We start from the raw sequence: 24,011 nt of genomic DNA on the forward strand, positions 1-24,011 counted from the left end.
TACTGATCTTTAGAATGAATATTCTATTATTTATTCTGACTATCTCACAGAATATTTGGGAATATCACATTAAGGTTTTAATAGATAATTTGAAGACAATTAAATCATATAAACATTAATAATATTAAATCTTATAATAAAACAAATGATACAGCAGGAACAATAAAGTCTTTATTCTATACATTCTGATGTACAAGTTTTAATGATTTCTTGAATTTTTTTCTATATATATATACATTTTTATTAGTTTGCTTTCCTACATATTTAGTTTAATTCAACAAATATTAATCGAGCACCTGGTATATGCCAATCTTTGAAATTGCATGACTGGGAACATAAAACTGATAAGAAATAATACCTGCTCTTAAGGAGCTTACAGTCTCCATTAAGGAAGTAAGACAAGGACCTAATAGTTATGATATAAAGCAAAATATCCATAAAAGAGGTGCCAAAATGTGTTACGGAGTCCAAGAAGTTTATCAGAATAAAAAGTAGCTCTTGACACGAATGTTCCAGAATGAGTAGGACTCCTACCTCAAGATCATAAGCTAGAAGTCACTTAAGTCAAGTGGAATAGTAAGATAAAGCTTAAAGAATTTAGAAAGTGTGAATATGTTCTAGGGACAGTATGCTTTTCAGTAAAATTGCAATGCATAGTAATCTGGCAAGATATATTATAAACATTTAAAAAAAATTGTGGGTACACACTTAGGAGTTTGTACCTTAGTCAGCATACAATAGGTAGATACTAAGGATCCCTGAGCAGGGGACCAAAATATTTGAGGCTCCACATTCTTGTAAAGGAGTACAATTATCTTTAGGAAGGCAAAATTGACATGGTTATGATGATGAATCTCGGGTACAAGGGTAATGACATGAGTTAGTATGCTATTACAATGTCAACACAGGTTCTATCTGAATTCCTTTGGAAGCAGAATGACATTTTAAAAGGGTTAGAGATGACAGAATAAGGAGGCAATACTGATTAAGTTTTGGATACAACACATGGAGGTAAAGATGATTCTATGGGTTTTGAATATACTTGAACATAGTTGACTAGAAAAATGGGAGCATAATGGTGATCAAATTAACCAAGATGGAGAATTCAGAAAAATATCATAATTTAGGAGAAAAAATGTGTTTTAGTGATGAGGAAGAAACTGATTTATGATTTGGACTGTAGAGTATATGATTCATCATACGTCTTGAATCTATATAACAAATATAGTCTGGGAGATTGAAGTCAGTTTGATATCATCCATTGAGATGTAGTTCTTATAATGGGTGGGATGAACACAGACCTGTGGAAAACAACTGTGGTTAAAGATAAAAGAAGAAATAGTTGGTATGTGAAGCAATAGATGGTACTCAAAACAATTAGGAAAAACCAGCAAACATAGTAACACCAACATGTTTTAATTTCAAAATTAAAAAGTGTGATGAACTGTACAAAATGACGGAAGAGAATGAATCTTTGGGGAAATCTTTGGACTTGGCTTCTAAGGGATCAAAAGAGGGGAAATATAGTCATTCATTGTCATTTAACAAATATTTGAGACCCTCCTATGAATTTTTTTTAAAGGTAACCAAAACAAGCGTATTTCCCCTGGCTTCCTAGAACTTACAGTGTAATAAGCTGGTAATTAACTGATAATAATAAAATACACAAATATTCAATTAAACTTTTGAGGAATGTTCTAAAGGAAAGGGTAAATATAATAGAAAACCTACTTGGCCTAAATGATAGAGGATTTTCAGAGGGTTGTATGTATAAGCTGAGACCAGGAATGAACTGGAGAAAGGAAGAGGGGCTTAGAGCATTAAGAGACACAACAAAAGCAGACACAACCCTGAGTTTGGAGATGGCACTGGGGAAACTTAAAAAAAAAAAAAAATTCTGAAGCAACGTGAGTGAAGGTGGTAGGATAATCATTCATCATTCATTTCTTTATTTAAATCTGATGATAGATTATGAAATATGATATGTGTTGGGGAGTACCAGTGCCCATCAAACAGGAGCTATAAGGCTGGATTGGTGAGAAGAAACCAGGTCATACAGGCTTTATGTCCTACTTTAAGGAATTCTGTCTTTATTTGGTGAGCAATTGGAAGATTTTAAAAGGCTTCAGGAAGGAGAATGTGTATAGTATTTGCATTTTAAGACAACCACATAAGCTATAACATAGAGAATGACTAGAGATGGCAGGATTGGATGTAAAGGTCTACAAGAAGAAGTTACTGCAGTATCCTAGCAAGAGTACATGGTAACCTAGTCTGGGCTAGGGACATTAGACATGACAAGATAGATTTGAAATATATTCAGGAGGCAAAACAAACAGGTATGGTGATTGATCGAATAGAGGGAATGAAGTATTTGGAGGTATCAAGGTTGATTCCCAGTTTTCTGGCTTAAATTTTAGTGACTTTTGCTGCCATTCCAGACAAGGGGAATACTGGAGAAGCATAGGGTATTAATACACCAGTGAAAAACAAACTTTTGACATTTTTATTCAATAAAGATAATGAAAACCATCAATTTAGCTGCACAATCTTAGTCCCATTTCTGACTGATAATAAGCATTGGTCTGATGTTTGCTTGAGAGTAGCACGTTTGTCCATGGAGTTCATCTCTCCATGTACAGCTAATCAGGATGGGGTTTGAATCTACAGCACTGGCCTCATTACCACATGCCCAAATCAACAGAGCTAGCCAGGCCAGAGAGATGAAAAGAAATGCATTCACTGTGATGGCGATTACTTTCATATGCAGTGCACTATATTCCAGAACAAATAAATACAGTTGAGAGACTATGACTGAGATCAACAAATAATTAGCGTAGCGGAAAGAAGGGATAAAAGTGGGAAAATAGTCTTAACGCACATGTCCATTATATTCTAACACCGAAATTCTGCATGTTTCTTCTGGCATTTAAACTCATCATTGTTAGCAATCATTAATACACATATTATGGTTTTCATGAACCCACAATCAAGATTTTTTCTTTTCTTCCAACTAATATTCCCAGTCTAAACTTTGAATTAAGTATGCTTCAGCAAGTAGAGCATATTTTGACTCTTCAACCTAGTTGATTTCCTCTGCCAATGTGCACCATTGAGTAATATTTGCCTTTGATAATTATCCTGCTTTCAGTATCCCTAGGACTTCACTAGGCAGACGTGGTTCTTCTTACTGCATTATACTTCCCTTGTAGAATGCCTAAAGCTTTATTTTCTAGGCGAAATCTAGAAAAGATCCACTTTTGAAAAACAAAAATCCCAAAGAAAACTTTTCCTTGCACTAAACCATTTTTTCCTCTCATCAGGTGTTTTCCTCCTTCTTTTTTTAAGAGAACAAAATTAACATATATTCAATGTAAAAAAAAATAAGTACCCAGAAAGAAAATAGAAAATGAATAAAGAATGAAACTGCTTCACTATATCTACCAGGCAGGAAGAATCCTAGCAGTTTAGGGTATACATGTTTTTATAAATATATCAGATGACATATAACTTCATGTATTTTTTTAGCCTAACAACATATAGTTGACATATTTATATGTTAATACATATATCCTATGTTAAGTTTGAGCCCATTTTCTTAAACACATTCTTGCTTCTCTCTTCTACAAATAAATCATTGTTCAGTTATTTCATAAGTAGTGTTTGAGACAAGGGTTTCAATGCAGTATTTTATCTGGATGGTGATGCCAGTAAATTCTGAGATCTGAGGAAATGAGAAAGGGAAGTTAAGACAACCAATAAAGGATTGCCCTTGATCCAGGGACCATGGTGAGTAATGAACTTGGTCTCACTGGAGAACTCCGGGTGTCTATAAAACAGGCTCCTCAGAGCCATTCTCCCTCAGGGATGGAAAGCTGAAGAGCTGATCCAAGGCTGCTGGTGCAGGGTGGGGAAACAGGAGAGTGGTTGTGGTGTTGTTAAATGTCTGACACTTTTGAATTACAATCATGGATAGGTCCTGGTTCCTGAAAAAATCTCGCATGCAATCAGCTGTCCTCAGGATGCACTGTGCTATTAAAGCTGGAGTAGATATAAGAGCACAAATGCTTTATGTCATGCTCCCTTTCTGATGGGCAATTAGATCGTTTCCATTTCTTTCAACATTATAAATTACCACAATATCCTTATACATAATTATTTGTATAACCCTCTGATTTTTTACATAATATAATTCCTGTTGGTGATATTAAAGGGTAATTCAAAAAATTCAAGGTTGTAATCTGTGGGTATGTTTTGGGATAAAGAGAGGCAACTTTCTTCTTCTTAAATGAATGTTTCTATGGAATGTCAGATAATATATAATTAACTTTAAATGTCACCTTCTAAATTTAGATTTAATACTTAAAATATCTAACTTTTAGCCACATTTACTTGATAATTTTACATATTTCATCATTGCTATAAAAAAGCCAGTACTTTGAGCTAAAATAAATGTACCTAACATAATACAAGTCTAAAAATTTGTTTTATTTTCTATTTTAAGATAAGGGCAACGTTGATTTGAAAATTACAATGGCAAGAAAATATTCAGTAGTTAAACCTAGACAAAGCATCCTTAGACTTTACATCAAAAAAGCACAATCCATAAAGGAAAAATAAATAAATTTGACCTTATCAAAACTAAAAACTTTTTCTCTGCAAAATACCATGTGAAAAGGATGATAAGACAAGGTGAAGGCAGGGAGAAAATATTTGAACACCACATATCTGGCAAATGACTTTGATGTTGAATATAAAAAGAGTTCTCAAAACTAAACCATTTAAAAATGCAATTATAAAACAGGCAAAGGACATGGTTAGACATTTCACAGAAGAGGATATTCAGATGGCAAATGAAAAGATGTTCAACTTTATTAGCCTTTAGGAAAATGCAAACTAAAACCGCAGTGAGATATCACTATACACCTATCAGAATAGTTAAAACAAAAACAAAACAGTGACAATAACATATGTTGGTGAGAATGTACAGAAATTTGATCACTCATACATTGTTGGCAGAAATGCAAAATGTTATACTCACTCTGGAAGGCAATTTGGCAGTTTCTTATACAACTAAACATGCAACTACTAGGTTGCATGCCATTATACTCCTAGACATTTATCTCAGAATAATGGAAATCTAAGTTCACAGGAAAATGTGTACATGAATGTTTGTAGCAGCTTTATTTATAATAGCCCTGCACTGGAAATAATCCAGATGTCCTTCAATGGATAAATGGTTACACAAAATGTAGTACGTGCATACTACACAATATTACTCAGCAATAAAAAGGCACAATCTATTGATACATACCACAACTTGGATAAATCTCCAGGAAATTAGGCTGAAAAAAGCAACTCCCCAATATTTATGTAGCGTATAATACCATTTATGTAACATTCTTGAATTGACAAAACTGTAGAAATGGAGAAAAGATTAATTGTTGCCAGTGGTATAGAATTAGCTGGCCGAAGGGAGATGTATTGTCAAAAGGCAACACTAGAGCGATCCTTGTGGTGATTGAACTGTTGTGTATTGACTGTGGTGATGGATACATGAACCTACAGATGTGTTTAAAATACACAGAATTAAACACACACTTACACGCAAGCACAAATAAAACTGGGGAACAAGATTCGTGGATTGTATCAATGTCAATGTGTTTGTGATATTTTACTACAGCTTTAAAGTTATTGGGGGAAAAAGGGTAAAGTGTATATGAAACCTTTGTGTTATCTCTTACAACTGGATGTAAATCTATGTCAAAATAAAAGGTTAAATTTCTACAAATTAGCAACATTTCTGTCTAAAATATATGTATGTCTATAAATATTAATGATTAACTTTTGAAGAATGCCAAACTTGTGCTTATTGTCTAATTTTTCTAATTGTTTACATTCTAAAATAAGCATGATTATTCAAAACTCATTTATGTTAGAAAGTAATACCAGAGAACTTACTTCATTTGAGGGCTAATATAATTTATGTCAGTTACATAACAATATTAAAATATTTGCATCATTAAAACATCACGGAAAATTCTTCCTTGTCTATCCTCAACCTAAAACAAGGTTAAAAAAGGGTTAGTCATGAAAAAAATTAAAGTTATTTAGAAGATAGATTACTGCATTAGGCCATTATTTTGAAAAAAAAAATCCAAAATGGTTTATTTGCTCAATATTATACCTCATATGCATTACCTCATTTAATCATTATGGCATTATGGCATTATGAGATGGCTATTATTATTGCTGCGCCTTTTTTTTTTACAGGTGAGTAAACACTTATGTAGCACTTCTTATTTACCAGTAATGTTCTAAGTGTTTTACATCTATTAGCTCATAAATTAGGCAATATACTACCTCCTTTTACACATGAAATAATGGAGGGAAATTGTATAAGGAAGAATCGAGGCAGTCTGGCTCCAGACTGCTCTACGGTGTGTCCAAGGGACACTAAGGAACAGAGAATTTGAACCATCTACATAAGGTCACATAGCTACTAATGGTAAAATCGGGATTTGAATGTACCTTCTTTCCACTACAACTTTTACCAAATTCTGATTTTTTGATCATATACACCGGAATTATTTAAGCAGCTTGTTTAAAACCTAGGCCCTCTCCCTTCCCCCATCCCTATTGACTGTAAATGTCTGGTGCTAAAACCTTGGAATCTGAATTGTCAATAACCATCCTACGAGGTATTGATTAACATTAAAGTCCCATTCTGGCTGCATTCTAATGCACAAAGCAGGTTTCCTATGAGATTCAAATGAAATATCTGGAATAATTATAAATGATGCCATATTTTATCATTTTTAATGTTTTATTTACTTTTATTTATTTATTTATTTTGAGAAGGAGTTTTTGCTCTGTTGCCCAGGCTGGAGTGCAATGGTACAATCTCGGCTTACTGCAACCTCTGATTCCTGGGTTCGAGTGATTCTCCTGCCTCAGCCTCCTGAGTAGCTGGGACTACAGGCGCCCACCACCACACCCAGCCAATTTTCATATTTTTAGTAGAGACGGGGTTTCACCATGTTGGCCAGGGTTGTCTCGAACTCCTGACATCAGGTGATCCACCCATCTCGACCTCCCAAAGAGCTAGGATTACACAAGAGCTAGGATCACAGGCGTGAGCCACCATGCCCGGCCAGTTAATGTTTAATTTTTAAAGACACTTTAACATCTCTGAAATAGGACTGACTGTTAAAACTGGTGGTTCTTGTAATCACAAAAAAAATTTTTTTTTTCTTCTTCATGCTACGTAAAATAATGTTGCTTTAGATTTGTTAATGTATACAGGTTCACTGGGTATTAAAATACAAGAGACATTGCTTATTAAGCACTATATATATATATATATATATATATATATATATATATATATATATGTATTTTTTGCTCCTGGGTCACATGTGAAAGGGTGCCCTTCTACATGCCGCGTCAGGGTTATGGAAAAAAAATTGTAAGTCTTCCATCATATGTAGAATCACATATACTATGCGTAAGTCACTAACCCATGAACAGATAAAATAATGAGTTTGAGAACACTTTGAAAATGATAAATCGTTATGTAAATGCTGTGTGTGTATGAATGCAAGCATAAGCATGGGCTTGAAGTAAGATTATTAGAGAAAGTAGAAATAACTTGATGATGCTAATTTCCAAACTTGGCATTTGTGCATTGTAACAGACATCAAGATTTACAACATTTTTCTTTTTCTTTCTCTAATAATAGGGAGCATATCAGTAAAGAGTGCTCTTTAATGCTTGCTATACTCTAGGAAATTATTTAAGTGCTTTTCGCAGATTATCTCATTTGAGCCCCCCATAAATCCTGTAAAATACCATATTATTACTGTTGCTATTATCCCTATTTTACAGGAGAAAAAAACTGAGTTGTAGGAACATTAAATAAGTTGATTAAAATTACTTAATGAGAAAGTGCTAGAGTAAAAGTGTGAGCAGAAGCACTTTGAGACAGGAACTTGTTGAAATACGTCTTAAAGTAAAATTTACTCTAAACTAACCTACATTATGTGACTTCACATAACACAGGAAGGAGAAAGTGGACAGAGAAGCCAAGATGTAAATAGTCACTGCAAAGGAAAGAAGAGAAAGCAAGAAGAACATGCCGTAAAATATTTGCAAATCCGTTTATTGCAACTCCTTTTCAAACTCACTTGATTTGAACACTTTATTTTCACTTTCTAGATTTTATGTCTCTACCAAATGCATTTGATTACAAAATTTTCCTTTTGTCTTTCTTGTACTGATATGAGCATTCATTTAACTAATTTTATTTTCACTTTCTAGATTTTATGTCTCTACCAAATGCATTTGATTACAAAATTTTCCTTTTGTCTCTCTTGTACTGATATGAGCATTCATTTAACTAATTTCATTTTAAACTACATTATCCATACCTATTCATATTGTCCCCATCTCTGTGACTTCATTGTCTGTGATTCTGTTCTATCAACTCTGCAACTCTGTTCTTTGATCCACTGCATATATCTGACAGCTGGACATTCTTCTCATTCTATCTACATTTTCTGTATTGAGCATGCAATCTGAACCTATTCTCAGGAAAATTATGAAATGAATGTGGTCTTTCAAGTCCTATACGTCTTCTTTTAGCACGCTTCTCCTTCGTTTTCCTAGTCCTTTCTGGTTAAGTTTCCTCAGCCTATTATTCTAGTTATTGGAAGATTTTGATCGGACAAAATATACCCCATATTATTAGGGACTAATATCTTTCTCTTATGAAAGTATTTGTAGTTTAAAGGAATACTAAATGGAAAAAAGTAACGCTAAGGATGAAGAAATGGATAACTGAATGGCAAACTGCAGAATAATTGCATCATATTCTAGAGTGGGGGATTGATTCAGAATGGGTACCCTTCCAGCACCCCCAGATATGACTGCATTGGAAAAAGCCTTTTGGATACATTCAAAATCTCAGTCTTATACAAGATATTATCAAAATCTGAAAAGAGAAAGATGTATGTCTCTTTCATTAAAAATTTACAACAGACATTATAGTACTTATTTTTCATTTACTTATTATTATTTGGCTGCCATATATTAGCACCATACCATCCTTATATTTTGGACTCATCAGCCTGTTTAATTGTGTTAGTTTTGAAAATTAAAAAATGTAACTCAAAGCAGAAACAAGTTAAAATAATAAAAATTAATAGTCCTCTCTATTCAACACTGTTCCCAATTTTGAAAATTAATTTTTCTTATTATTTTGTTCCATTCGTAAGAATCTAGTTCCTGCTACATGAACTATTACCCTAAAATAGTCTTAATTTTAAAATTTTGTTTTACAATTCAAATTATCATACAACTCTGAAAAATATTTACATGTCTGAGTATACTACACTTCAAGTTTAGATCCCAAGAAATATATACTGCAGCAAACTCTAGAAAGGAGCTAAGATTTTGAATTTAGCTGGAGCTTATATGATCCTACTGTTGTACAACGAAGCATAATATTCTATAATTAATACATTTTAGTTATAGAGATTCCCTAAAGTATTATTTTCATGTATAATTATGATATCTAATTGATAAAATATACAGAATGTCTAATTTTCCTTACTTTAAACATATAATGATTTTCTTTGCAGAAACATTAACATTTGCTCTTTTATTAAGAAATACAATTGTTTTCTGTAAAACTAAGAAGTGCTAGCAAATTACGTTGCAAATGGTTAAACTGTTTCTTCAGTTGGCTTCTCATTTTTTCTCAGTATACAGGAGATCTCTTCTGTCTATGAAATTACATTGATTTTATTAGTGAAAGATGAAGCTGCTGCTCATTTCTAGGCTAATTGAATAAGTTCTGGTCTAAATATGGCTCTAAATCATAAATTATTTCAATAATCATTAAGTCAGTAGTCTCCATAGAACCATGACTTACCATATACCTAGGTTCAACAGAGACTGCTGAAGATGTGAATGACACATCCTTGTGATGGAAGAGGTTACAGTTTCATTTGGGAAGCAAGTATGTAGACAACTAAAGACTACCGGAAATACAAATATAGGTAAGATCCTTAATTCAACTAAAATAGCATATGAAAAATAAACAGCAATTAACACACAGTTAGAAAGCAGTTGGGGGGTTGATTTTTGAACACTGTTAATGAGTCTGTTAATGTTAACTGCATCTGCATTTCCAAAATTTCTTAGGTTTATTTAGATACATAATACCAAAAATAAAGATAAAATAAAGCTAAAATGTCAGTAGGGAAACAATTATAAGTAAGTTAATTCTTAGAATTCCCTTTATACTTTGGTTCATTCAATCCTTGTCAAGCAATATTATTTGTTTCTCCCAGAAAACTCACATTTAGTCTAGTGTCCCCATGAAATATGTGATTAAAACTATCTTCCTGATTAATATTAGCACCATTAAACCGCAATTATTTCACATATCATACAGAAGTCCATAGTTACTAAACTGAGTTATAATTCTTAAATCACATTAATTCAGGAAGATTTTAGCGCCTGTTTGTTTAACACAATCTTATAAATGATCCCTTAGAAAGGATGTAAAAATCCACACATATCTTAATGGGCTAATTGTGCTCACTGCAGTGTTGAGTCCATAAAAGCTTTTCAATAGTGAGAGAAATGATGGCATTTTCATCTTAAATTGCAAACATAATTGCTCTTCTAAAAATCTTTTTGTTTCTAACTTGAGTGCTATTGACAGCAGAAATTTCCCCAAAACACTAACAGAGTATTTAACATAATTTCATTTATTGAAAAAAAATCCAAGGGAAAATAACATACAGCTATCTGAAACTATTTAGCAGGAAGAAAATATCAAAAGGAATGAAATTAAATCTAAACTTTGAGATTTCAAGTGAAACTAATATTCAATATAAATTTAACACAATGTATATTCGATTAAACTTACACATGTAAATATATTGCTGAGACTCAAGAAATAAAAATGATATCCTGGAAACCCAGGACAACAATTAAGAGCCATACAAAAACGAACTGAAACTAACAAGTTAATCCCTATTTTATAGAATTTCCCATTGTTTTATTGAAAAATAAGAATACACTTTAGCTCAACTTATGGAAAATTAGTACAATTGAAATTAAATTCAATCAGTTGTAAATATTTCCTTGAGAAAACTATTTCAGTTTCTACCCAGGGTTTAACCTCTGCCCTACTCAACATTTTGGATTCCAGTTCCCTAATTTCAATATATTCAATGTAGGTTCAGGGTAGTGATATCACCACTCATAATTTATTAAGCTTTAAATTAATATGTTAATAAAGTCATCCATATACAAATATATGGAATATTTCTCCCTCTCTAAGCCTCGCTTCTTTTTCTAAGCAGACATGAACATATGGATTGATTCAGAACCGACATAGTTCACATACAGATTTCAAGTCTTTAGTCTTTCTTTTTCTATGTAATAACAACATACATATTTACTGATAAATATTGTGGATATTCGGCAAAGAACATTTTATATTAGATTTGAAAAAAGTTCCGATCATTCTGTGGTAGCTTTTCTCCTACACAGATGTAGAAAATGCTAGACATTGCTTTTTAAAAATGAGCACTAAGAAAACTAATAAACTAGTTAGCCACAAAGGGAACACTGTAGGAAAGGAAATAGCTTGCGATTGAACCCTATGATTTTATTGTTTTCACAGAAAATGCAATAACTCCTCATTGACGTCAACTACCCAGTTGCAAGAAGAGTGTACCTTCTGCTTTGGTGAGACACAGATGAAACAATTAGTAAAACGTAGTCATCAACCAAGAAGCAAATTAATTTGGGGTAAAGATTTTCCAGCTTAAATGTCTGTTGATTGGCCCTGATCTTTGAAAGGCACGTTAAAAAAAAAAAGTTTTGTGGTAAATAATACGCATTCACAAGAATACTTGGAAAACAGTCTATAAAAATCAGATTATTCCATCACCATCTTTCAAATCACTAATCAGAGCAAAGAAAAATTGATCATGTACAACACCACAGCCAGGTTCATACAGTCTTAATTACATAACTAAATGAATTAATTGTTCTTCAAGTTACACATTTTATTGACATATATGTTTATTATAAAGTTTTTAAAATAAAAATGCATGTTTGGTGAAAAGTTAATACAGTTGTAATTTGTATTTCATCATATTTTAAAATACAAAAGAATTGAATTGCTTTTACTCTATTACATGATGTAACTGACTAGCTGGGTTGTAATTCTCAGTATTATAATTATCATAATTCATTGCCATGCCGAAGTCAATTCTGTGATATGTGTGAAATGAAATACCTTTAGTTTAGCCGATTGCATGACATTGTGGTGTACCATGCATCTTTCAAATCTCTTAAAGAAAAGTTAATGGCAGGCCAAACTTGGGACAAAGTACTGTGAATAACACGGAAGGAGGAAACATTTTAAACAGGGATATATAGCATATTGTGATTTGTGGTAGAATTAAAAAACACGCAGCAGGGAAAAAAAAAGAGTGTACCTAGGTATGTATATAATGTACTTAAGAGAGGACTCAGATTTTTAAAACGGACAAAATAAAAATTACATTCTTTTCCAATACTGCATAGTCAATGAGCATTTGATGTCAATCTCACAAATATGGTTGGGTGTTTTCTTCTCAGTTCAGGGTTTGTTGAAAAGTAGTAATATTAGGCATTGTTTGGCACTTCTGGCAATGTTAGTGACTTTAGTGAATTTCATTATATCTATGATGCATTTTATATATCACTACAAAGAAAGGCTGCCAATTGCAATTAAAATAGGCCCAATTGCAGAGATGTTAACACCTAGAGAGACAAGCATTCTTGAACTCATGAAATAGAATAATACTCCAAAGTAATTAGGATCAATTACTGGCAGTAAGAGATTACATGGTATATTCTTTCTTCCACAACATTAAAAACTCCATTGCCTGGTGCCTCTCTATAAAAGAACAAAAAATATTGGCATCAATTACACTTTAAATGTGTTATCAAAATGGAAAAGGAAAAATATGTTGGTGAGTCCAGTTCATAATAAATACAAAAAAATTAGGAAAAGGAAGGCAGTTGCTAAATGAGTGTTTTAAAAGTTTCATTATTTTTACTAATATTAAAGAAGAGGCTACTTAAAAAATTTACATTTCACTTATCCCAATCTTTTAAAATTTCTGCATTTTATCCATTTACTTTCAATTAAAGCAACTGAACATATGATCTGTAGTGAAAAACATTGATTCAAATTGTTTGTTGGTTTACGTGAATGATCCAGAACCCACTTGAGATACACATTTTATTACCATCTCAATAAGTCTGATTGCTTTGCACTTCTTCTGATTGCCCCTTTGTTCTTCACATTCATCTGCAATTTTAAAAAAATTTAATCAAAATTAATCTGTGGTACCAGCCAGTTCTCATCAACTTCTGAAGCATTGTGTATTCTTACTGTTTGAGAGGGTAGGAAAGATTTCAGTATTTCATAAATGCTGAGTAGTAGGATTGAAACTTTTTCTTACAGTAGGTTCTTTGTGCAGGATTACTTAGGATAATAGGACATTTGAGTGTTTACCTGAAAAGGACACATGTATCTTCAAATATTCTGAATATAGTCTTTTTATTTTTTATTTTTTTGCAAAAGCCTCACTGAAATCAACTTAAAGATCAAGGGAGGGAGAGGCAATGAGTTAAGAGTCTCCTTTTAGATCTAAGACATTTTCATTGCTATTATCAGGAATGAGAGTGCAGAAAATCAATTAAAAAGGGTGATCTACTGATAAGAGATAGTGGAGAAAAGGGGCCAGTTGCCACAAAATGGAAGTCAAGGTGAAGAGAAATTTTGCAAAAAGTAAAAGAAATGCCCCAGATATCGTGTACTTGAATCTCTTTGGTCTGATAAAGTATGTGGGTTACTGTGAAACTCTGAAAAAATTTTAATATGCCTAATTCATTCAAATAAGTTATGAAACACATTTGTTTATTATGTTTAATTTAAAGGACTTGGTTCAGATCAATTCCATCACTACCTAAATATTCAAAGTGGTCCCTTTTTGAACTGACTGAAAATAGACATTAAATTCCAGGTTCATATATGTTTCATATTTTACCTTCAAAGGTTTAACTGCTTTCTGCATGTATTACAAATCTAGGAGAGTACATCAGGAGTTCCTATTAAAATTTCTTTCTGCAGACATTAAGGTATGTGGAGCACTGAAGATTTATCCCATGGTAACCAATAAATTGTATAACTAATTTCATTTTAGTGATAAGTGAACATTGCTCAACAAACACACATACTGCTTGTCATACCTTACCTGGAAAGAGGCTTTATTGAACATAGCTGTAAAATTATATTTTAAGTTGAATTACTGAATTTGCACAAACATTTCTACAGAATTGTTTTAAAAAATCAAGCTTTGTCATTTTCCACTACATTTTGTTGTGCTTTTATATTAATATTCGCAAATGTTATAATTTAATACTTATATTCCAATTACTTGCATAATCAGTTTTTTTTTTAATCCTGGGGTGTTGAAAGAACATATAATAATAATATTCTTCTTAGACAAAAGTCTTTTTAAATGAAGTTAAAAGCTGAGATAATTTAAGGAAAAGGATCTTCAAATTTTCATAACCAACAGGTTTAAGTGAAATTTACAATGCATTGGAAAACTGGCTGGTTAAAGATATGATTTGTCCTCAGGTAGCTCAAAATCATTTTTACAGGTTTTTGTTTTTTTGTAAAAGTGTTTTTTAATCTTGGTAAAATAATAAAATAATATTTCACAATTTGCACAGAGTCTGACTAAAGGGCAGAGGCATATAACCCTCAGAGTTTCGAATAAAGCCAGATTTTTCAGGCCCAGTTCCACTGTAGAGTTAGTATGCACTGCAGTCCCAAACATTTTCTTGTTCCCTCTAAAGCTAGGGCCAATTTCATTTCAAATGGAGGTTAGAGTAAAAAAATCACTTTTGTGTTTTACCACCTTCTGCACTAAGTATTCTTAATAACCTTTTGCTCTGGTTGACCCATTTAATAACCTGGAAGAAAAAAAGCGTTGCTCCATGTCTGGTCTCAATGGAAGTAATTTTCTAATGGACAAGAAGCCGAAAGGCCATGGCTGTCTAGGAGGTTAAACAACAAATATCTTGTCTGCACGGGCTTACGCAGCAGCTTCGGTCCTTTCTTCTTCAGAAGCGGCTTTGTTGTCTTGCCTGTAATTTGCACATTTAGGCTCTGTAGTTTGTTTATAAAATAGTTTTACACAAACCACTCTTAGCAGTGCAAGCTTCTGAGTTGAAAATTATTCAGGCTTGTTTCATTGAAGGCACTTGGTTTCCATGGCAATTTATAAAAGATGGTGGTTTGGTTTCTTCATTGGAACAGATGACATAGTTTGGGTGTTCAAGTGGCCGCAAGCAAACTCCGATAAGCCTGTGTAATATGTAAGCCCAGGTTTACCAGCCTGGATAGTAGTGCATGCAAAAAGAGACAGCATACAGTTATCTAGCTTAGCCATGGGAGAAAAATAATAATAATAAAGGTGGGATGGGGATAAGGTGGGGAGAAACATGAATGCTTTAAATAATTCTGAGTCCGGGTTATTTTCAAGGAACGGTAACAGCCAAAGGTAAAAGGGCCTACATTTATTTAATTCTCTATGAAAGCCTTCCTGAAAGGAAAATAAATGCCAGCTCTTCACGTACCCTGTTTACAGTGAGGTTTTTGTTGGCAGGCCATTAGGTTTCCATGGTAACAAGCAAACTATTCATTTGAAACAAAACCAGCCATGACTTTGTGCTTTGACAAGGATTTCTATAGCTCTTTTTTTTTTCTTTTTTTCATTTTTTTTTTTTTTCCAGAGTTCAACCAGATGACGTTGTAATCTTTTTAGCCACAAAAGCACCTGAAGGTCTCTTCTCTACTCAGGTCAAGATTATCTTTTATGTTTAGTTTGGAATAAGTTATACTTCCAGGATGTCTTTTTATCCCCAGTGCTTAAAAAAATTTGTTTTTCTTATTTTATTTTTGAGTCAGTAGTCAGTGGAGGAATCTTTGGTAGTTTGTTTGTTCAATGTCCATTTACAAACACTCTTTCTTCATGCCAGTGCCTGGTGAATCTTTTACAGCCTCTGCCAGGATAAGGTCACCTTCGAGGACTTAAGATAGAGATGAGGACGATAATGGGAAAAAGCCATATATGAACCAAAATCCCAACAGCACCATCAACGGAATCTAAAGATAAGGAAAATAAATGCAAACAAAAAAAAGAGGAAGAATAAGCATTCCACGTAGCTACTAACACAACCTTGGTGAATAATAAAACAAGTATATGGAAAATATTTCTGGAAAATATTTATTTTTATTTTGTTTTATTTATCAGCGTCATTGCTAAGGGAAGTGAAAAGGAAAATGAATATATGGTAAGGCACTTGATAAAAAGATTTACAGATTTTGAATTGATATAATATGCTATGAAAACTTGTTCGTAACATATTCACATAGGTTTGTGGCTGAGCTCAGTCTTAGAGTTCTGCTAGCCACATGAAAGCAGGAACATGGAGAAAATTATCAGAATACTTCAAAAAGTAGATTTTTTTTCAAGCTTCCAGAAGTGGATAAGCTTGAAGACTGAAAGAAAATCTATGTTAATGAAAACTAGAAAGGGATGGTTATCTGTACAGAAATTAACTATTGCAACTAGTAGATTATCCATGTTTAGATCAGTCCATTATCTATAAATTATACAAATCATTTTCTCTTTATTTTAACTTTTAGAAGCATGATGAAGTCCATTCAAACTAAAAAATCCCTTTCACCAAACGATCTGGAAAGTCCTACTGTAATTGGGATTTCTGTTGAAGCCTGGTGTCCAGTTGATGCCTTTTAGAATGCATGCCTTACCAAGGAGGGATGACAGGGGTATAATTCATTAACCTAGCTAAAGTTGCAAAATGGCTTGTATCTAGGGGAGAGTTGAGTTTGAAAATTGAGACAAAATCTTATATCTGCATGGTGTGGACCATAGTTCCATTTATTGCCTGGAAAGAATTGGCAGCCTGAGGAATAAGGAAGAGGCTTTCAGCCTTCAGGCTGGTCTGTACTTAGAATGTAATATTCATTTAGTAATCATCAATAAATCAAATCCTAGTCATAAAATGAACAACAAATGGTAATTAAATGACACAAATGTAACAGAAAACTTTCTGATACCAAATAGATTATTTGTGTTCATTTAAGATTATTTCCCCTAATTTATAGAGTTTAAACACCCTCAATAGATATAGAGGGTATTTTCATCTTTAAAACTGCTACACATTTCTTGGACTTGCTAGTTTAAGAGAAAAAAACTAATGATAAAAATGTTCTATTGTAATAGAACTTGTGGTAATGAAGTCCCTATTGGCTTTCACAGGCATTTCACTGTGGCTGCTTTTATCAGTTATGCTTTCTTTCTGCACTAGGGAGTAAATAATTTCCTTTGCTTTCCTCCTTTGAAAAGTTTAATTCAATTTATTGAATTTGTTTATAATATTTGTGCTTACATTATGAAAATGTAAAATTTCTGTATATAGTTGTAACTGCCTTCAATTAATAACATGTTACTGCCACTGAGTCATACTATGAAATTCAAAACAAATTCTCTTGTCCTTTGAGAATATTCCTGTGCATTAGAAAAACTGTTCTTTTGAGTATACCTACTGGTTTTCTAAAGCAGAACTAGACAGACACAAGGATACATTTTTACTACATGTGTTATTTGAAATACTAAGTTTATGACAAGATACTATGAGCAAAATGGCGCATTGTTATATAAAAATCTTAGTTTTTGTCTTTTGACAATACTTAAGAATTGGGTCAATTCAGTTCATAAAAGTAATCAGTGGACAATTGTATACATTCAACTTTCAACATCTAGACTGATATAATTTCTCACTAAATATAGAAAATTACCAAAGACTCTGATTTGCTCTAGATTTATACAACTTAGATTTTCATGCTTTTGTATGTGCTAAATAATTGATGAGTAATTTGTGTAAATTTAGTTTGATTACTTTCTCTATATATGACCACAAAATAAAAGATTCCAGATGAGTCTAAGATAATCCTTCAACTGCAGTCATTTTTAACAGGAATGATTTTAGATTTCATAGCTTCGAATGTGAAATATGGAGATGAGGATTTTAAGAAGCAGCTAAACACATAATTCTAAATCTTTGTGCATTATTCATCATGTTTTATTTATATCTCTTTATTAGAAAATGGGCCTGTGACAAAAAAATAAAATTAAAGATATCATTAAACTGTAATATTCAAAAAAGGATATAAAGTGAAAATCAACTTATTAAACAAGCTTGTGGTGCAGATAGGACATTAGACCATAAATATTAGGTCTACTTCATTACTTAATATACGTATTTAGGCTCTTTAGAATGCTGAACCTGTTAAAATGGCTGGCAAAAGGCCAGGTACAGTGGCTTACGCCTGTAATCCCAGCAACTTGGGAGGCCGAGGCAGGTGGATCACCTGAGGTCGGGAGTTCGAGACCAGCCTGGCCAACATGGTGAAACGCCGTTTCTACTAAAAATACAAAAAATTAGCGGGGTGTGGTGCCGCGAGCCTGTAATAATCCCAGCTACTCAGGAGGCTGAGGCAAGAGAATCACTTGAACCCAGGAGGCGGAGATTGCAGAGTGAGCAGAGATTGCACTGTTGCACTGCAGCCTGGGCAACAAGAGCAAAACTCCGTCTCAAAAAAAAAAAAAACATTGGCTAAATCAGGAAATATACTCACTATATTCACAAACTGGAGGAATAAAAACATCTATGCTGACATGGTAAGGCTTTGTGTCTTCACACAAATCTCATCTTGAAATATAATCCGCATAATCCCCATGTTTCCAGTGAGAGACCAGGTGGAGGTAATTCAATCATACGGGCGCTTCCCCCGTGCTGTTCTCATGAAAGTGAGTTTTCACTAGATCTGATGATTTTTAAATTCTTCTTCTTATTCTTATTGTTATTGTTATGTTTTTTTGAGATGGAGTCTTGCTCTGTCACCCAGGCTGGAGTGCAGTGGCGCGATCTCGGCTCACTGCAAGCTCCGCCTCCCGGGTTCACGCCATTCTCCTGCCTCGGCCTCTCCGAGTAGCTGGGACTACAGGGACTACACGCCTGGCGAATTCTTTTCCTTTGTATTTTTAAATAGAAACGGGGTTTCACCGTTTTAGCCAGGATGGTCTTGATCTCCTGACCTTGGGATCCCCCCGCCTCGGCCTCCCAAAGTGCGGGGATTACAGGCGTGAGCCACCGCGCCCGGCCGATCTGATGATTTTATAAGGGGCACTTCCGCCTTCTCTCAGCAATTCTCTTTGCCGCCTTGTGAAGAAGGTACTTTGCTTCCCCTTCCCCTTCCGCCATGATTGTGACTTTCCTTAGGCCTCCCAGCCTTGTTGAACTGTGAGTCAATTAAATCTCTTTCTTTTATAAATTACCCAGTCTTGGGCAGTTCTTTATAGCAGTATGAAGACTGACTAATACAATTTACATTGTAAATACGTGCTACGTATACAGGTTCATCAAATATTTTAATAAAAGTTTTTAAATCTTCTAAAACAAACAATATCAAATAAAATGTTTTAAAATCTTGATTAAAAATCAAAGTGTACTTGCCTTACATAGATCTAGATCAAAATCTCACTTCTATTTTATCTTAGGCCAAATATGTCTATAATTGAATTTAATACTTTAAAAATAACTGAACAAACTTTAGAATATTAGATATAAGAAATTTTTAAATAAACCAACTAAAAATAACTGTTTAAAATTAATTAAATTAAATTTTAATTTAATAGTGATGTTACTTTAACGTTACAACAAACCAATCTCAAGCAAAGATACTTACTCTTAGTTGCTAGATCTTGTTTTGCACATTCTCCTTCTGCAATTGATACATCATCAATAGCAATGTCACCTTCTATTCCAGGACCTCGAATACCTTCAAAAATGAGCTACAAATATGAATGAAACAAACCTAAATGTGGAGCTTTGATTTGCAGATCAATTTCTCTTGAGAAATCAAGGTGACAAAAGTAAACTTGTCAGTAATCCTGGCATCTTTTATATTTGATGGCTTTCAAAATTAAAACTTGCAGAAAACATAAACTTTCATCCCCAAACCAGTAACTGAATCTTCCTTGCATTTTATTAGTTTTTCACATCAAAAGCTCTGTGTCGATTTTAAAGCAAAACTAAATTTAATTAAATAATACAATTAAAACAACGACTACACATCCTCTTTTAATTTTTAGGGATAAGAAAAAAGTGTTTTATTTGAAAACTCTTTCTCTGAAATAGATTCTGGTTTTATCTGAACGTAACTCATAACGTTAGTTTTCTAGAAATATTTTAAAGAATAAATAAATTCTGGATTCTTTACAACAGTAACATGTATATTGAAGCCCGGAAAAAAGTTTTTCTATCTCTGACACTGATTTCTCACAAATAGATTGAATATGTTCGTCATATTCCCATGTTGACTTTATAATTTACCTCCATGATTTCACTGCTGATACTCCATTTTTTAAACTTGAAGATATTTATCAGTCTATTTATGTTGAATATCTCATGGTATACCTTTGAATTTTTGGTATCTATAACAATGGTGGTCACTGAGGCTCAATGCGTGAATATTGAAAGAATAAATGAGTATAATCAGAATCCTTTATTATTAAAAATACAATGACAATAGAAGCACAATTAGCAAATTAATATATTGTTTATTTTTACAGAAACCAGACTCTTAGAATTTTCTTTATGACTCTCAAATTATTCCTTGCTTTCAGCAAAACTTTTTAATCTTTTTGATACTGTAAGGCAATTCATGCATTTAGTGGTGGGTTTATAGTTCTAGAAAAATATTTACATGTTAAAAGGAAATATCTACTTTGGTCATTCCAAAGAATAGTTTAATAAAGAGCTGTTTCTAACGTCAATCTAGTAATGTGCTTTATTAATAACATTTCTAGACTTATGTCATCACAACAAATTTGACAATGTTTATTTTTATCAATGCCAAAGTTTTTGTTTTGTTTTTGTTTGAAAACATCTCCTCAAAGGCAAATCAGAGTCATTTCTGAACTTTTCAAAGCTGCTGTCCTGGGAAAGCCATAGCTTAATTATGATGATTTTGAGAGAACTTAGGCCACTTTTGAGAAATTGATCCAATGTTCTTTGATATGCTCTCATAATATTATCAATGGGAGTCTCCACGTAGTAAGCAGAGGCATCAGTTGTCAACTTTTGTATTGAGACCCCGTCCTTCACTTAAGTGTAGTTCATCAAACAAATAATAATTTTCATGATTTGATAGCAGAGAAAAATTTGAGTTCTTACTGATATATAAATATGATAAATGTGGAGTTTCCTGCTTATCTATGTTAAGATAAGCATGTTCTTAAAGATTCTCCAAAGCCATCTCTTTGAAAAACATTTAAAATGGTCTGTTTCACTGAAGACAAAGCAAAATGGCAGCTGTAGTTCAAATATTTAGAACCAAGTTAGCAGTTTAGCAAATTCTCAGTCCTCAGATAGAATTTGCAATGAAGTATTATTTTGGATGCTTGGAAATGATGACTTCTATTTGAGATAGGATGGTGTCTGGAAAGGTAACCGGGAAGTGGCTTTAAAAAGTCTCAGAAGACTTTTAAACAGTCCTTTATTTAAAAGGTCTATGAGAAAGGATTTAGAAAAAAAATGAGCAATATAAACATTTGAGAGAACTGAATATGGAGAAAGGGAAGTCATTTTAAGGTGCAGAATATTCCACATTATGGATGTAATTTATTTAACCAGTACCCTATAGTCACTGTTAGACATTAAAACTATTATGAACAAGGCTGAGGTGACTACGTTTCAAATAATTATGATTCAGACTTATTTAAAGCACATTGTTCTGCAAGGTCATTACGAATTGCCCCTATGAGCAAGCTACCTGTGAGAAAATATTTCCCTTTTTCCAAAAAGTAGGTTTTTAAGTCTTGGGGTATATTTTCCCTCTTTGATATGTGTTCCTTACCTGATGGAGAGTCAATGTTAGAATAAATCAATAGTTAATATTAATACTGCTTGTAGAGTGCAATACAGGGTTTACAATGTAGCCATAGCAAAGATAAGGGGTTTGCATTCCCATGTGCTTTATGTGGGGAAGTGAAATGTGGTGAAGAGTCTAATAAAGGTGGGTTAAAATGCTCTGCACCTGCTCGCACTTGAAATTTACACAGATAAAGCTGAAGTCAAAATCCTTTTATTAGGAAGGATGTTTGAAAAACATCCACAATGTTCTTTATCACTGAAGCCAAAACAAAATGGCAGTACATGGATTTCCCATCTTAGCTATGTAAAGGTAAAAAGTTTGAAGAAAATATCTACGCTTTTTCTTATTCAAAGTACACAGTTGCTTTCACTTAGTAAGTTCTTGTTACTTCCAGACGGGAGTCATATAAAATGGTGAGATTTCTTTAAAAATCAAAACTAAAACATACATCTCATCAAAGTCATTTCTGAACTTTTCAAAACTGCTGTCCTGGGAAAGCCATAGTTTAATTACAATGATCCTGCCATTACTCAAAGCATTTCAAAACTTCTTCTGCTACCGCCTTTAAAGGATTAAACAATCCTCCTTTTTCTATTATTTTTCTTTTTCATCCTGTCCTCCTGCCTCCCTGTGCAGCTTGATCAAAACCAAAAGATTGGACCTAGGCTTGTGCTGAAAAAAAAAAAAAAAAGTCCCAGAGCAGTGAAATTGTGAAAGACAGACCCTTTTGTAGTCATATTGAGAGAATGCGTCAGGAAACCATCTGTAGTAAACATCAGGAAGCAGATTGACTAATGTAATTTAATATGTGTGCTACCTACCTACTGGCAATATGTTGACTGTAAGTCTGTAGTTTGCTCAACAACAAAACTAGCAATCAACAAAAATCAAAGCATCACGTGTCCAGAGGGCTTCCTATACCTAGAACATTACCTTATATGAATATTTCATCCCTTGGTGATACCGAATGAATGAAGTGGTACAGTTAAAAAAGTAGGCTGATTTGCAAATATATTACTTACATTTACATTTACAATTATTGATATTACATTTGTCATTGATAAAGCAAGGTAATTTCTTTAAGCACAGCAGGAATTTTAGACACATGTGTAAATAAATCTAGTTATTTATTGGTAGGATAAAGATAATTTCTAGCAATAAAACTCTTAGTACAGTCATAATTTATATTTTTAATATTTATTTGTAATCTTGTGATGATAAAGAATCTATTTTAATATGCCAGAGAAATCTGCACTCTTCCACAGGGACCTTTTTGAACAAAAAGGAAAAGAAAGGTCCTGTGTAGCATGTTTACTTGTTTCCTTTTAATTTCCACAGTTTTGCTATTACAAAGATGTAGATTATTTTTTAACTGGTTGAATTTCACAAATAAATATTTATTGCATTGTTTTATTTATGCTCTGAGCTCTTGACTACAATTATATTTCTGAATTATTGTAATTAAATTTTATAGATTCAAACAGATTCATAAATGACTCCTAGACTAAGATCTAGAGAGAGATCTTGAAACTTGACATTGTTTTCGTGTGAGTTAGACAAATATAAAGTGTAGATATTAAATTCAAATAAGGTGCCTTAGCCAAACTTTTAAGCATTTGTAAAAACAAATCTTTGCTGATGTTTTCTAGAATATAAAGATGATAAATTATGTCCATTAAATATGATGTGTTTAGCCATAGAAGATGTTATCTTTACACAACAAAAAATCTTAATTATATTTATCTTGAGAATTAAGACTCTCTAGTTTAAAGAGTTAAATTGTCATCTTTTTATGAATTTCCATCATTATTTTAACTACTATTACATTACAGAGAAAAAACCATTTTCATTTCCTCCTCAGTACTTCTGAAATGCATTTGGTTTAACTGACTTGAAG

The 24,011-nt window shown here is 32.9% G+C and overlaps 1 protein-coding gene across 3 annotated transcripts in view; it reads right to left on the reverse strand.

The window, feature by feature from the left end:
* Nucleotides 1-9,777: 9,777 nt before the first annotated feature.
* MDGA2 (MAM domain containing glycosylphosphatidylinositol anchor 2) overlaps nt 9,778-24,011 on the reverse strand; it is an 832,668-nt gene continuing 818,434 nt past the window's right edge. For 2 of the 3 annotated variants that reach the window (XM_003263751.4, XM_030813910.1), the window contains 2 exons: nt 19,925-20,030; nt 14,326-16,255 (listed from right to left, as the gene is read on the reverse strand). In XM_003263751.4, coding sequence (XP_003263799.3) covers nt 16,167-16,255; nt 19,925-20,030 — 195 coding nt within the window. In that variant the 3' untranslated portion in view covers nt 14,326-16,166. Of the gene's footprint in view, nt 13,385-14,325; nt 16,256-19,924; nt 20,031-24,011 lie in introns of those variants that run through there. The other variant, XM_030813906.1, reaches the window with a different exon arrangement.

This window comes from Nomascus leucogenys, chromosome 1a (assembly GCF_006542625.1).
Source record: "Nomascus leucogenys isolate Asia chromosome 1a, Asia_NLE_v1, whole genome shotgun sequence".
NCBI lineage: Eukaryota > Metazoa > Chordata > Mammalia > Primates > Hylobatidae > Nomascus > Nomascus leucogenys.